Raw genomic sequence first — 15846 nt, 5'->3', positions numbered from 1 at the left:
TGCACGACTCTGTCATTTATCATGCTGTGCAAAATGATCACTATACATGTTAACAGTGTACTCAGCAACCTATGTTTCGTAAGTGGGGCATGCCGATGAATGGTAAATGTCAACATGTGCTAATCCCCCGTGCACGTCTGTCGACGTCTTGGAAGGGTTTAGCATCATACATATCTTGGGGTCGAGTTTTCAGTAAACATGACAAGGAGTAGATATATTCAACATCTTATGCGTATCCTCAAATTCTTAGCCTCATTCGACGTCACTTGCATAGTCACCCCCCCCCCCCCCAAAAAAAAAAAAGAAAAAAAAAAGAACAGCTTTTCATTACAAATCTGAACGCCATGCGCTATTCGCTTGTATCCCAGACAAAAACTTGAACACATCCAAACTCGTGTTACCAGGTTTATTTCTGAGCATAATACTCCCGCAGCAATGTTTCAATGATTAAAGGAAACCTTGGCTGGAAAGAGCCAGCTACGCCGCCAACTAGCCGCGAAATTGGGGAAATTTCCAAATTTATTCTGCGTTTTGTGAAAAACAAAAACAAAAAATGAATTCGCACATTTTACCACCATACTTCATTTATAAGCGATATGCGATCACGGGTTGAAAGTTCTCGGAAAGGGCTGCCGAGTTGGCAGCACGTGGTTGATATGATCGCATTCTGCTTGTGAATACAGCCGATTGTATACCGATATATCTGGTAAATATTTTGCCTTCCCTGTAATAGTAATATAGTAGTAGTAAGTGGTTTTATTCACATAAACAAAAAGGGAAGCAAAAAGATGTTCATCAGCACCGATATCTGCTATCTAATCCCCAGAAGCACCTGTACTGAAGCGGCGGAAATAAAGGGACAGTAAAAAAGACGGATAAGAAAAGAGTTGAGTGACAGGAAGAAAGGACAAGGACTTTTGCCATTCCTCCCTTACAAAATCTCCATATTGGTCTGATTATGGTATGGTATATATAACTTTAATGTTATATCTACCATACCATAATCAGACCAATATGGTAATGCCGGCAAACGACAGTTCTATCTTTGTTAATTAACACATCAATAAAAGCCAACGTCAGTCTATGTACTTTAAAAGCAGGGCGTTATAAACGCAGAAGACAACAATTAGGCATGGCGAGAATTAAAAAAAAAAAAAAAAAAAAAAAAAAAGCTGACAACATCCGACTAATGCACTGCAACGACCGGGGCACATCGGAAAGCCTGAGCTCGGCCTGTTCCACATCTGTTGAGACCTATCGGATATTGGGCGTGAGACGAGATCGACTTCCATTTTTATAGGACCTTTCAAGCAGTTGTACTACGTTAATCCCTGGTCTGTGCTGTACTGGTTGCAAGAATGATGCATAACTTGTATACTTTGTCCCTATCATGCTATACAATTCGATTTATTGCTGCTCTAGACTGCTATCCATAGTGTTTACTTTAACTGGCAAAATAAATGGTCTCTTCTACGAGAAGTAAAAAGGCTGCAGGCCAAATATCAGGGAATTTATTACGATGTTGAAGTGCTTGAAAGGTGAACTGGAAATAATGTACAAAGCTCCCCGTGTCCTTTCTTGCTGTCGCTCCCCTCTGCACAACCACTCGCTGTCCTCTCCCTAACCCTTTGCTTTCCCGCCGGTCGCAGCTCGCTTGCTCCAGATTTTAGGCAGGAGTTGCCGCGGCCAGCAGCACTCTTTTCCTTCCTTTCGTTTGATTATTCCATAAATAACCACTACCACCACCAGTCGTCAAATCTAGACTTGCGACTGTTAGTGAAAGCCGCGTTCAAAGTAACCGCCGTTAGGGGTGCCTATATAATACACCCAAAGGAAATAATAATACAAAGAAAGGCCAATTTTGAAAGATTAGAGAACCTTATATGAGGGACATGACTCTGAGAATTCCAGCTCTGGCTTTCTCAAATAAAATGTCCGAATGAAACCCTTATTTTCAGCACTAGCAGTTTTATAATTACGATTATTGTATGTCCTTTTAATTTTTTTCTGCATTGTTTTATGTGTTCCTTCTCACTCGTATAAAAAGGAGGCAATCTTCAGTACATAATTTTCTTTTTATTTCAGTTTAGAATATCGCATACCTTTTTTGATTGGCGCTTTGCAGTGCCCTCACGCCCTTGCCATGCGAATTCTCAGTTCAAAAGGAATGCACAGCAACACGAGCGATCTACGAAGCCTTAAATGAAGGCGTCAGGCATATGAAGTAATTTTTTGAACGGCATTTCTTTCTTTGCGCCGGGTGCAGCTCGGGTGCTTAAGATGTACCAATGGACATTTTTCAAGTAGCACTACTGCGCATGCGCGACGCCTCCTCGGCCGCCACTTTCGCCTGCATAATTGAACGAGAACATCTTCGACGGAAATCCGCCTGGTTGGGTTCTTGAAACAGAAGTTTCGGGAACACTATCTCCAACCAAAAATATTTATTAGAACCCGACTTTTCTGGACGAACTCGGTCCCTTCCTCCGGGGCGACTGAAATGCAAGGCCCGTAGTAGCAAGCAGGGGTCTTTGCTTTCCCTCTACCAACTAGCGTCCCCGAATTCCTATTTACTGCTGCTGCTGTCAGTCGGATGAACCAAGACTCGACGTGTCGTTTTTTGAAAAGATTGGTTTCCACGGCAAGGACGCTCACCTGGTGGTAGTGGTTGATTTATTTCTTATTTTTTTTTTCTCAAAGAAGATTTTGTGGTCGGCGCGTTCGCAGTGCTCGGCGAGGAGGTTGCTTTCATGCCACGGAAAACGACGTCCCTCGTTTCATCGACGCAACAAACTGTTGCACAATAATCGTGCACAGTGCTAGCAACTTCCAGGCCTTCGGAATGTAAGCATTGCATTGTACCTGTCTCCCCTAGCTCGCCTCAAGCGAAGAGACATGGCTAGGTTCGTCACCGTCCTGTTGTCAAGAGTTAAAAGTGTAGAGCGGAAGGAAGGATCGGAGGGGGGAGGGAGTCAGGGTGGGTTCACAGATGCCTCGCATCTCTGCCTAAGTTAGGCGAAACAGCCCTGCACACAACTACTGCTTGGAAAATAAGCCCACCCCACCATTGTGAAATAATTTCTGCACAATTTTACAGCAAGGCAGGAAAATTAGCTTTTGTCCCCGTGCAGTGTGTGTGTGTGTGTGGGGGGGGGGGGGGGGGGACAAACAATCACTAAAAGTATGAATAAGCCCGAAGCTAATGTTAACAATATGATCAGTGAGCAGCAGTAGGGCCGCGCCGCCGCGTCCTTCGCTTTTCCTGTTTAGGTAGCTGGCGTGCGGAAGGGAGTAGCGTTCCTAGTAACCTGAGTCGCCTTTGTGAGCTGGGTGTGATACAACTTGAGGGCTGTATGTTTCACAGCTCACTTCCTCGAAGGCGATCTTATGGCCAAGGCGCTCGCCGTGCTCGGCGACGGGTCGCGTTCGGTGTTATTTGACCGTTATTTATGTGTTGCCGAGTTATCAGATATAGGACTTTAATGCGATACATATGAGAAGTGTTGTGGTGAAAAACGAGCAAGTTGGATGGAGGAATGGGCAAGAACGAAAGAAGCCAGGACGAGAAGTATAGATATGGAGGGAAAAAAGGAAGTACATGAAGCAACGAGAGCGCGCGTCGGGGAACCGAAAAGTTGAGCGAGGTGAAATATACGAGTCGACCCGACCCGGGAATCTTCACCTTTCATCCGCTCCAGGAGTGTGGTATTGTCAACAAATGTTCATTGACTGAAAAAAAGGGGGTATACTATGCAGAGCTCTAGAACCCAATCTTCTAGAGAACCAGAGCTATACTCGATCTCTGTACTTCTTGGCAGCGCGCTACCAAAGCTGCGATGAATATGTTCAAACGCTGCCGGATAAAATCGCCATGCGGAAAACTGAGATACCGTACTTTAAATTTAGTGCGCTTGCGCCAAACGAAAATATTGATGTTGATGTTGCAGTGTGATTTTTGATCAGTGCTTTCGCATGTGACGCTTATGAAGTGAGTACGATTCGACCGACACGCAAGGACAGCATGCTTGATGTTTGCATAGGGAATCCGGGATTTCTCGCGATAATGTTATTACGGAATGCGTTGATATTACAATTTCAGATTCAGTGAAAGATTCAATTTAACTAGAACAAATAGAAAAGAAAATAGTTTGACCTCTGCCGCGGCAACTCCTCTCACGTGACCGCACATCAGAGGACGTCCCGGTGTTCGTCAGTGTTCGGACGCAGAGCGTGCACAGTGAGCCTGCTCGAACAGTTTGAGGCTAGACATACACTATGTTCTGTTGCAGGCTGATGATGATCGCAATGTCAGCGGGTGAAACCGCTCTACATAAAACGGGCATTTAGCATGCGCGATTCTTGTTCGTGTTTATCGTTTCCAAAATCACGGCTCACTTTGACGCCGGACCCATCGCTTAGAAAAGATCTCGTAGCTCTAATTTTAGTTTATTTGTTATACGGAGTGATGATTTTGCCGCAGAAATGGGACCTAACAAGTGTTATTTTTTTTTAATAAAAACTACTACTGTTCTAACAACAAGATGGCGCCAGTAGACTGAATTAACGGCTGAGCCAAAAGAGCTGAAGTAACAAATTGCGTAATGTCCTGCTTAATGCTTTTTTAGCGTGTGTAAACCTATCTGCTCTATTCTAATACTTTCTTGCATCGGTCGGCGCACTCCCTCATGAGTGCACTCATATCGCCTCACTCAGACTCACGTGGCTGGGAATGGGAGCGGTCATGAGTGTGAGTGAGTGGCCGGGAATGAGAGCGGTCATGAGTGTGAGTGGCCATGAATGGGAGTGGCCATGAGTGTGAGTGTGAGTGAGTGGCCGTGAACAGGACCAGGCATGAGTGAGAGTGTGAGTGAGTGGCCGTGAATAGGACCAGGCATGAGTGTGAGTGGGAGTGAGTGGCCGCGAATGGGAGCAGCCATTAGTGTGAGTGTGAGTGAGTGGCCGTGAATGGGATCGGGCATGAGTGTGAGTGAGTGGACGTGTATGAGTGTCGCCGTGAGTGGGAGTGAGTGGCCATGAATGAGAAATGGCATGAGTATGAGCGTGAGTGAGTGGATGGGTACTAGAGTAACCGTGAGTGTGAGTCTGAGTGAGTGGCCGCGAACAGGAGTGGCCATGAGTGCGAGTGTGAGTGAGTGGCGGTGAATGGCAGCGGGCATGAGTGTGAGTGCGAGTGAGTGGGTTGAGAGTCACTGGTCGTGAGTGTGAGTGAGCCCTTCCTCATGGTGCCGACCTATGCTGCTGAGTGCCGCTGTGCACCATGAAAGCAAGAAAAGATTGGTTACCATGAGTTCCTGTGTGATTCACAACGTCGAGCAGCATGGCTGAAAAACATATCTTGGGAGGGCTAGGACGGAAAAGGAAGCCGGTGGGAGCCGAGTGACAAGTCACTGGTATACTCACTGCACTTCACAGATGACGATTACAGGAAGAACATAAAACTGAAGATCCTGCTTCCTTCAGCCATCCCCTCCGTGCTCCCGAACTGCCCACATTACAAGTTAAGTTACTCAAGCGGGCTCATGTTGAGCCAAACAACCTTGAAAAAATGAATGTGCGCAGGCCAATCGATACATTTTCCCCACTTGTTATAGCTACACTTCATTTCCTCCTGGACAACCCCCCGTGTCATCCTGAAGCATGTGTGTTTCAAGATAGCTCTGCCACAATCACTTTTATGACAATGATATCAAAATGATATGCCTTGCACAACATCGCATAAGTGAAGCCACGGAGACATCAAGAGGAGCCGCTCTATTTGTCAGATGACGAGCGACTCTCTTGGTTAGAGTTAGACTTTGCCATATCGAAGACATTCAGGTCCAAGGAGGCACGTCGAACCAAAGGATAACCAAACAAACCTACGAAGCAACAATCATGACAACCAGATCCACAGTGGTGGAAATTAAGTACCTTCTTGATCACATCAAATATCTGACAACAATGTCTTCTGTGTGCCTTACTAGTGCATTGCATTTAACCGAATCTTATTTTCAGCTTCCGACACGCCCTAAAGCAGGCCCTCATCAGCCTAAGGCAATTCAAAGGCGGGAACGACAGAGTTGACGCAAGGGCTGCAGTTTTCACCTCGGAAAAAATACTGAAGGTACCAATAGCGAAAAAAAAGATATCGACTGAGATTATACACATTTTGCCATGCTTTGTGCAGGTTGGCATCTTGCAAGCATCAAAGTCTGCAAATGCACATATCGACAATTAGGCAGCTATAAAACTTGGCATTCGTGATTATGAAAGTCGTACCTTGCCAACTGTGATCACATCTGCTGCGAGAGAGTTTTCGAGTCAGATTGGATTGATTCATGTGTGGTGTGAACCAGCAGCTGACATAGAGTTAGCACTGATTGCATTCTTGGCTGGTTACTTTGTACGTCCATTTGAAGAGAAAGTATAATTATTTTTGCAGAATCTCATGAAACATTTTTATTTATTCTGTTTTCAGTGCCTGCCCGTGTTTTCATTATTTGTATATCACCAAAGTTTAAATATCTTCTAGTCCTTACTTTAGAGTGTCAATAGCTTTATTTTATTAGTCCCCATCTTTTTATTAACTTTGTGCCTTGTGATTCCTGCAAAACCCTGGACTTATCAAAATTCTTGATGATGGACGCCTAAGGTATCTGAAAATCACCATGCACCCTTGTTAGCAAGGTGATGAAGTGCCCAGAGGTCAGAAGAAGCAGCAAGCTGTGCAACATGTTAGTTTCATTCCTTCTTCCCTATTTTGTGCAATTTCCGGAGTTGATTTGCGAGAGAGAATACCGCCGTCACACTAAGGACCTAACCAAACTAATGCGACCACTGCTGACCAACTGGACAGGCAACATCAATCTGACAGTGGAAAAAATCATGTTTGCACATAAACCCTTTTCGTTCTTCGCTCGTAAAATAAGCTTGCGTGCCTTCTGTGCATCACGCGACTTTATAATCAAACGAAAAAAAAAAATTGCCTGAGCCTGCGGGCGTGTCGATGAACTGGCTGTCTTGTGTTGTTTCTTTTGCAACAGTTTGTGTTAGCTAGTATGTTTAGGTGGTGGTACCCACTTGAATATTATTTCCAGTGAAAACGGAGGAACAGGCTGAACATAAATGTTGAACGCTACGTCCTGAATTGTAAGTTTTCAAAAAAGTGCACGCTGAATAAATGGCCCCAAACCTTGTCCCTATTTCAAGATTGTAAGATCTAACACGTTATTACAGTGGTTGAAACGCAACTAAATGGGTGCCCACTTAGCGAAGCACACGACTGCCTTGATTCTCGTTGTAAACGGAAGACCACGAATGACTTGGAAAAGCCCAGCGATGACATGCCGCTATCACCTTAACAATAGCAAACTTGCACATAGCATCACATAATGTGTGAAACGCCGCTCATAAATCCTAAATTGAACAAGCGCCGACCGCGTGGGCGCCGCAACGAAAGCACAGCCATGGCAGCTGCGCACAGCTCTCCACCCGGATTTGTCACGGAGCGGTGGCGATGAGAGCTAGGCGCAATACAGCTCTTCCGGGCAACGCGACAGGCCGCACCCAAGTGCGCCTCAATTGAGCGGCCGTGGTTTCACCCTTCCGAAGAGCGGAGTCGGCGCTCCTGTCTATCTTACTCCGTCTCTCATATATAGCCTGAGTAGCTTTGGGACGTTAAACCTCACAAACCAACCAACCTTGATTTTGCTGCGGCTCGACCACTAAGGTTGCACACTAGCAAAGCAAGAGTACAAAACAAGAATTCTGCATAAATACTGCTTTACTAAAATAAAAATTTTTGCATCACAGCATTCACATGTATGTTCACAGATATGTTTGCTAGATCGCATATGTATATAATCAGATTACATTACACAGACAAAGGACAGTCAACACAATAAAATGAGATTGTGCACACAAGTGCATGACTTTCAATAACGAGACTAATTTTATATATCACAAGTATCACATAGGTTATCCATACAGACATCGAAGACACAGCATCAGCCTCAAATACCCAAAACAATGATTGCCTTCCTTATGGGTGATAACAGAAGGAGGCAAACCTTGCTGAAGCAGGTCGAGAGTAGGTGCAGGGATACACCCAGAATATTTGATAAAGCAGCATAGCTGAGGCTGGTGTGCAATGAGAGCAGCTAGCTCATGGACAGAGGTATCCATGTTGCAGTGCAACACAACTGCACTCATGGTGATAACATATAAAAAATATGGCACTCTTACAAGTGGAACATCATGTAGTAAATTTACCTAATATTGTGACCTTATGCATAATATTCCACCTGTGCTGCAGTGAGAACAGACATAATTGAACACATACATGGGGACAAAAGAAAAATGTGGCACTTTCGTTATGGGCAAAAAAACAGAAATGCATCCTTGTGCATACCCCTCTTTGGTCAGTACCGAGCTGGGAGATCGAGCAAGCTTCCTTTTTTGTGTTTAGACAAAACTGGACAGTTATTAAACAAAACTTTTCGCACTTTGACAAAATACTCCGACTTCAATGAGGGAAAAATGCAAAAAATGTTCACGTGACATGTGATGTGAGGCACACTAAATAGCCTTGGGGAGTCAAAATAATCAAGAGCCCTGAACTGAAACATCTCTTTCTGTCTGCATGCTTTTATTACAGTCTTCATTCCTCAAGGTGCAGTCGTGGCCGAGTGGTTTGGGCGCCCGTCTCGGCTGCGGGAAGTGGTCAGTTCGAAACCCGCCGCTGGACACCCACCGGTAAAATTGGGTACAAGCGTCCCCCGGCCCGGCGCCCGGCTCTTTTAGGGGTGTGCGTTTGGAAGAGGCTCTGCTAACCCTGCTGTGCCCCCTCGGGGGCTTAGTTTCGAACAACCATGGCCTGCAAAGGCTAGCTATTTTCTGCCCCTCTTCTTTACTCATAGTCAAAGCCATTATTGCTATACATGGCTATGCATAGAATGGGTAACAGCAGGGCTCAAGCTGAGACTCTTCAACAAAGCAAACTGTTTATCGAGTGGACTAGCAGCGGCAATGCAAATAAAGCAGAAGGACAACAGCATGTATGCACAGTAGAATGCCCAATATTTTTGCCACTAAAATCTATTTGGCCACCTTTTGCAATACTGCCGAGATTGCTGTGTCACTATGGCATTTAGCTGCCAGACATAAGGTGGCAGTATGTAATCCAAGCTCAAGGAACCACAATTCAATACAGGCAAAATTAAAAACTGTTTAGCACAACTTTGATGGGAGCTGAAGGGCCTTAAGTGTTCATAACTGATCCAGAGCTTTTTACTGTAGCATTTAGTTTAAGCTGCACATGTGACATTCATTGTTATGACACCACCAGGCAAAGACAGCTCAGGCTAACAGAGTTTTTCAAAAGTTAGAAAGTTCAGTTTTTATTAAGTGGACTTGCACCCAAAAAACAAATAACGCAACAGAGGCAACAGTAATTAAGTGCACCCTGCTTATGCAGATTGAATGCCATGGATAATAATGTAGCATAATCCTCATGTTATAAAATCCAGTCAATTGTTTTCCACTGTCCTGCTGAGATGGCTCAGTGACTATGGCGTTTGTTTGCGGGGCTAAAGTGGTAAGATTGAAACAAGCTGCAGCACGCATTATTTGATGAAGGCAAATACCAGACAACTGAATTTAGTGCGATCCTCACACACGCTGAAGAACCTTAACTTTTAATTATTAATCAAGACTTTCTACTGCTGCATCTGTCATATCCAAAGTGAAGCTTTGAGATCATAAAACAAAACATATGTGCCTCTCATAGCCTGAATAACTGTGGGACGTTAAACACCACAAACCAAACCAAAAACAGCACATACCACCACATTTATCACGAAATGTATGACCTTTATTTAGCTGTTTTGCGAACTTTCCTGTTAGGGGCACTGTGTTTTGATTTTGCATCTATATTATGATTAACAAATGAAAGGTGCCACTGCAGCCTTGTGTGGCAAAAGATCTTTACAAACTGGCTGCTACAGTCTGGAAAACAAAAAAGCTGTGGCGCTTTTGGCAGCCGGTCAACTAAATTTTTGCATACATTAGTCAAATGGGCAAAGAATTTATTTTCATTTTTGAAGGTAGTGTGTAATCTTTTAATGTAGTCACGGCACTCATCCGATGTTGCGGCAATTGAGCGGAAGAGGCTCTCGCCAACACCGCCTTCCTTGAGCAATGCAAAGAATCGGTGTTGCCCCTGAAGAGAACCACCGTCTTTAGCTAGCACAGTGCTCTTACAGGTACACACGCTAGTCCTCAGGTCAAGGAAGTGCTTCACAAGGGAGCCGGTGACATGGTATACTACATTTTCATATACCATGTCAGTGGCACCCGAAGAAGGTACTTGCAGGTGAGATGAACCAAGGCTCTGCTGCCTGCTGTGGGCTGGGATTGGTGTGCTGCGAGGTGACAGAAATGCAGAAGCACTCGCCAAGTCGGTGAGGTATGCATTTATTGTCACCTTGCAGTTTCCTTGGGTGAGTTTCAAAAGTTTGCCGATCCAAATGTGTTTTAGAGCTGCTACAAATTGGTAAACGTTCGGAGCTTCATTGCAGCCATGTTTCTGATGATTCCAAAAAAGTTCTCCAATGGGCCTTGCTGCAATCGGCGAATGCAAAGATTTGAAAAACCGAAGTCTTCTTTTAGATCAGTCCACAGCAGAAGCAAAGTTTTAATTGTAATCTGCCAACCTTTGTTGGTGCGTGGTTGCTTGTCCTGAGGGCTACCGAAGTGCCATATGGCAATCCAATTCAAGCATGTCTCAAGGAAGGCACAATGTTCAGAGTCCTCGCTCATGGCATACCACAATTTCTCGTCCTGCTTTTTTGTTCCTGAGCTGTTTAAGCTATCAAAAAGCTTATCCATTCTTTCTGTGAACTCTGCAATAAATTTGGCATCTACAGGAAGTTCTCCAATGGCAATGAGAGTGAGTAGTGCCACCGACATAGATTCATTGAACACTTGGGGTGCATGCTTCACTCTCATGTCAGTGAAGGGCATCCTGTAGATGTGCTGATCTTTGAGCTTTTTGGCCCATTGACTCTTAAGATGTTCAGTTGCTGTTTTAGAAGCCTGATCTATGCTGCAAGTTTTTTTGTGAAGGTTTTCAATGTGTGACCAGTCAACAACCGCAGAGCCAATTGTGAGTTTATGTTTTCTCAAATTGTTCCTTGTGCATTTTACAAGGTGTGGGGTATAAAACATGAAGTATATTTTGCGGTTGTTGACAATAAAATATGGTTCACAGATAGAATGAATCAGCATTTTTTATAGACTGACATTGTTCGACCCTTGGTCACAGATTTTACCAAGGGACCTTTTGTTTCAGTTTGTTGAATTACTTCTAATAGCAACTTTTGCATGGCAAGAGCTGATGTTGCGTTATGAGACACTGCATAGGCAACTGGCTGCATCCAACTTTTCGAGATGCCAGACACTGCCTTAACAAGTGCAGTGTTCGCAACGTGAGAAGTCCTCGAATTTTCATCATCTGTAAAGCCAATCACAAGGTCTTTTGACTGATCATACATTAGATTTCTTTTCTGTACTGCCCAATTTTTTGTTATTGATTTTATCGAATCCATTGCACCTGGAATGATACCAGGTGCCATTACTATGTTTGACAGCCAGCGCCTCAGTGTTTTCACATGTGGCAAATGAAGTACCTACCTCTCTGAGGAACCGATAGGCTTTTGGGGAATGAAAAAATAAATTTAGTGCAAATTGCTTCATTTGCCTTGACCAATGCTTTTTCGATTTGGGAAAAGACTGGAGCCTGATTTGTGCTTTGACCAATTCAAAAAGGTCTCTTGGTAAAAGCAGTGCAATCTGCTTCAATGCCTCCTGCCAAGTTATGCGCTCTGCAAGGTGCTTTGTCCTGCATCTCCCCAAGGCTTTCGTGTAGTCAATTTGCCTACTTTCGTTTTTGTTCTAGGGGTATACGTGAGACGCCGCCTACCCGGACGCTTTGGTGTCTTGCGGTGTCCCTAGGGTCTTAGTCATACCTCTGCTTGAGAGGCCACTGGGACCAGGTGCAGCTGAAAAAAAAAAAATTTTTAAGCTTCGCAGGCAGTTTTTAATTGAAAAATAGTCAACTAGTACTTCTTAGCAGTGGTATTAGAGGGGAATCAGAGGTAAGAAGTAATGATGGCACCAGCTCCTAGCCAAAACGTACAACTGCATTTTTAAAATAATTATGATAGACCTTGAATTAGGCTGCAATATGCAATTTTTGCTGGAAGAAAGTAGACTTCTTATCATATATTGCTGACTTTCCAGGCAAAACCAACACTGCCTGCCAATCTTCAATCACCATGAGAGTGGTACAAGCAATAATGTCTCGCTAGGAGTGGAACAGGCAACAAAAGATTGTCAAATGGGAAAGGCAGCTGTACGTGCTAATGAAATCTCTCAGACGCAGGCACCTGTATCTAGTCTTCTTCCTTTCAGTGGTCCGCATTGTTCAGAGCAGTTAGCTTTTTTCACCAATGCAAGTATGCGCCAACTAGCCCAATAAGAGATGTTAATGAGGAAGTGAAAGTTGGGTGCAAGCAAAATTTAGCAATGTGCTCTCTATCAGTGCAGTTTGGGTGCTTTTCAACAGAAAGAGAACTCCAATGCTCTTCAATGTAAAACTGCATCATTTCAACTGCCTAAATGGATTGATCATGGCAGTGCTATAAAATCAGCATATATTAAGGGATCTATAAAAGTGTCTAATTAGAGTAAATTCACTAGGAAAAAGTAAAAAGAATATTTGTATTTCTGTTCGAAGGTTTCTGCATGGCACAGCTTTTAAAATAGACTAGGAAATGAATGAAAGATGCTGGGCCATTTCTGTGTTCTTTAGATAAAAGCGTATAGTGTTATATTGACAGGTTATTTGGTGCAGTGCACTTACCATCATCAGGCAAGCAAGGCGGCTCTGTTGATGATGCTTGAGCTGTGGCAGTGTCTGCAGAACAAATGAAGAAATGTACTCTAGTAAATTACTATTCTGAGGCAGTGTAAAGTCTCTTACCAATAATTCAGTGTACAAGCTTTACGCAGAATGTTTCATTTAAAGAACTTGAAGCTGGTGCAGCATTTTCTCAAGAATATCTGCTCAAACCCTTGGTACTTCTCTTGATGCCTGTTCTTTCCTATTCTTTCCTTTCCTTTCCTATACCTATTCTATTCTTGATACCTATTCTGATACCTTGGTACTTTGCTTGAAAGGTGGACATTGCTTGATACCTATTCCAGCTGAATAAAAATTTGTTGAGTAAACTACACACAGATGTGTGCCTATCAAGTAGGTGTTTAAAAACAACTAAGGCACTGCCAGCCACATTGTAAGGCAAGGCATGAATTACCAGAAAAGGTTGAAGATGCATGATCTTCACTTAGGCAAGATGGTGCAGGACTATATAGTGGTTTGGTGCCACCTGGGAAGGAAGAGAAATTTGTTAAAGTTTGCTCTCCATGAAAAAAAGGGAAAACACAGCACGAAACAAATACTATAATTATTAACCAAATATTTCAAACAGGTATTATACTCCAACACTACCTTTATGGCTCTTCAATTCGCAGTAGAGCAAGGAGCAAGACGGGGGAAGTTGCTGCACTGCTATAAAGCACAGTTACTAAACTACATTTTTTCTCAGTATGAAATAAATGTGTTCACTAGTGCTGGTTGGAAAATAATACTGCAAATATTTCTTTACGTTCTTAAATCTGTTACAAAATTATTACAGCATGAGTAGCAACCAGTGACAAGTTTCCCCAACCGCATTACTTGAAACTGGTTGAACTGAGTACCTACCTTCCTCTTCATCCTCAGAGATGCAAGGATCACCAATGCTGGCTGGCCTGGTCCCAGGTTGGGCACTGATGTAGTCTGCATTTGAATTATTCCTAGCTATTTCCAAGGAGAACACAGTCGCAATAGCTGTTTATGCAAAGTGCTGTGCTTACCGTGATCCAAAAGAGGTACAGGAGTCACTGTAAGGAAAGTTGCCGGAAGAAATTGAAGAAAAAGCACAGCAGCAGTTCAGGGTCTGCAACACAGTTCTTTCTTCTTACAAACACTTTGAAACAAATGGGAATAGTTGTCACAAGACAGTGATTATGACAAGTTTTTCATGCCGCAGATTATATTTGTGCAATTCCTTACGAAAGCCTTGTGCTCTCCTACATTGCTTTTGCAAAACACCTTTATTTAAATAAGTCACCCTTACCTTCTTCAGGTACAACTTCGAAGAAATCTGCAAAGGGGAGCAAAAACAGTTATGTGCTCATGGCAGAGAAGTATTTGCAGGGTACAGAACTCTACATACCTGGATGAACCAGGGCCCTCAGTCGGTTGTCCCGCACTTTTACAGAGGGGATCGCTCCCCGTACCAGCCTTCTGCACTCATCACTTGTGAAGGAATCTTTCGAAAAGTGCTGGGAGCACACTTTGTACGATTTACAAACTTGTTCTTTGGGCTTTTTTAGCAAGTCCGGCCGGTTAGCATATGTTAACCATGCCTCAAACCTGAAATGATCCACAAAGCCAAGCAAGATGTAAATTCAAATGGTCCTGGTACAGTTCAACATATCAAAATATATATTATACCTGAACTCCCACGCAAAAAAAAAAAAAAAAAAAAAAAAAAAAGAAATTACTAATTTAAAGAATTATCTCTGTGCTTCCTGTCAAGCACTGCATCCAATGAACAATCAGTTCTTTGACACTGGCCGTAGGAGGCACAGGTTGCGCCTACCCTTTAGGGAGCGAATTTATATTCAGGTGTTAGGTGAAGGCTGTGAAATGCTCTAATAACTAAAGCCATGCATAAATAGCTCTTCGCACTATTTATACTGCCGTTGTGTATATATGAAATATTGTACTGCAGCAGTAGAACTATAAGGACTGGTAAAAAAAAAAAAAAATCTTTCACGAAAGAAGCTTTCCAGCTATAATAGGAAAAAAAAAAAATCTGGTGACAATGAGGTCGCGGCTTGTGAAAAGCTCTTTTCGTATCCATACCGATCACAACCATCTACAGCTCATTACATGGAAGTCCTGAGAAAAAGCGATAACCGCGGTTGTGTATTTGAAAAATATGCCCGGCCTCGTGAAGGACACATGGAGCGCTCGCAGATACTAGATAAAGCGCGAAGAGTTCGGTACGTGTCCTCGGGAATGAGATGTTAAGGAAGATATGACACGTAGGGGAGCGGCAGTAGTGCAATGCACGCGGAGTGGAAGTGCTACGTACAATCAATGCCGCTTACAAAAAAAGCGAGCTGCCGCGGGTTCAGCTCGCGCTTTGAATTAGTCTCCAACGTGCAGCGCCAACCAATTAGTAAGGTCTGCGCTACGGCTAAGAGGGCAGAATAAAAGCTTCTCTGGAAGCCCAGCTCAAACATCTACACCGGAATGTTATATATCCCGCACGACGTCAAATTGACGTAATGCGCATAGTAATGTAATACCATCTGCGAAGTCGTTTCTCACCTCACCAACCTGCGAAATGCTCTTTTTTTTTTTAATGATTCTCTCTATAAGCAAATATCAGGGAAGAAAGGCTGAAGCGTAAAACAACTCGCGGAAAACACAGGTACACTCCGTAGTCGATGAGCGAAGGCTAGCCGATAGCGGTTTTCCACATACCTGTGATCGGCAGGAACTCGAAAGAATCCGCTGTGGCCTCTGTACGTCGATCTGTCGCACCATTTCGCACAACAGTAGACGTACGACATGCTGTCAGTATCGCCTCCGCTTCACAAATAAAACTTTCGGACAGGGCGCACTCGCGTTTTCCGTTAGCAGTTAGTTTCACTTTCACCGCCGCGCGC

General features: G+C 43.7%; 1 protein-coding gene across 1 annotated transcript in view; it reads right to left on the bottom strand.

The window, feature by feature from the left end:
• Window positions 1-15846, bottom strand: part of LOC146180065 (uncharacterized) — a 50485-nt gene extending 34639 nt beyond the window's left edge. The window contains exons 1-8 of the mRNA XM_084579410.1: window positions 15662-15846; window positions 14340-14539; window positions 14241-14267; window positions 13978-14004; window positions 13826-13900; window positions 13377-13448; window positions 12923-12976; window positions 11981-12059 (exon numbers count right to left, since the gene is read on the bottom strand). Of these exons, the coding sequence (XP_084435536.1) occupies window positions 11981-12059; window positions 12923-12976; window positions 13377-13448; window positions 13826-13900; window positions 13978-14004; window positions 14241-14267; window positions 14340-14539; window positions 15662-15750 (623 nt within the window). The 5' untranslated portion in view covers window positions 15751-15846. The remainder of the gene's footprint in view (window positions 1-11980; window positions 12060-12922; window positions 12977-13376; window positions 13449-13825; window positions 13901-13977; window positions 14005-14240; window positions 14268-14339; window positions 14540-15661) is intronic.

This window comes from Amblyomma maculatum, chromosome 9 (genome assembly GCF_055883805.1).
Source record: "Amblyomma maculatum isolate TAMU_Amacu chromosome 9, ASM5588380v1, whole genome shotgun sequence".
Lineage (NCBI taxonomy): Eukaryota > Metazoa > Arthropoda > Arachnida > Ixodida > Ixodidae > Amblyomma > Amblyomma maculatum.
Note: the sequence above shows the minus strand (reverse complement) of the source record. Positions and strands in the feature narration are given on the sequence as shown.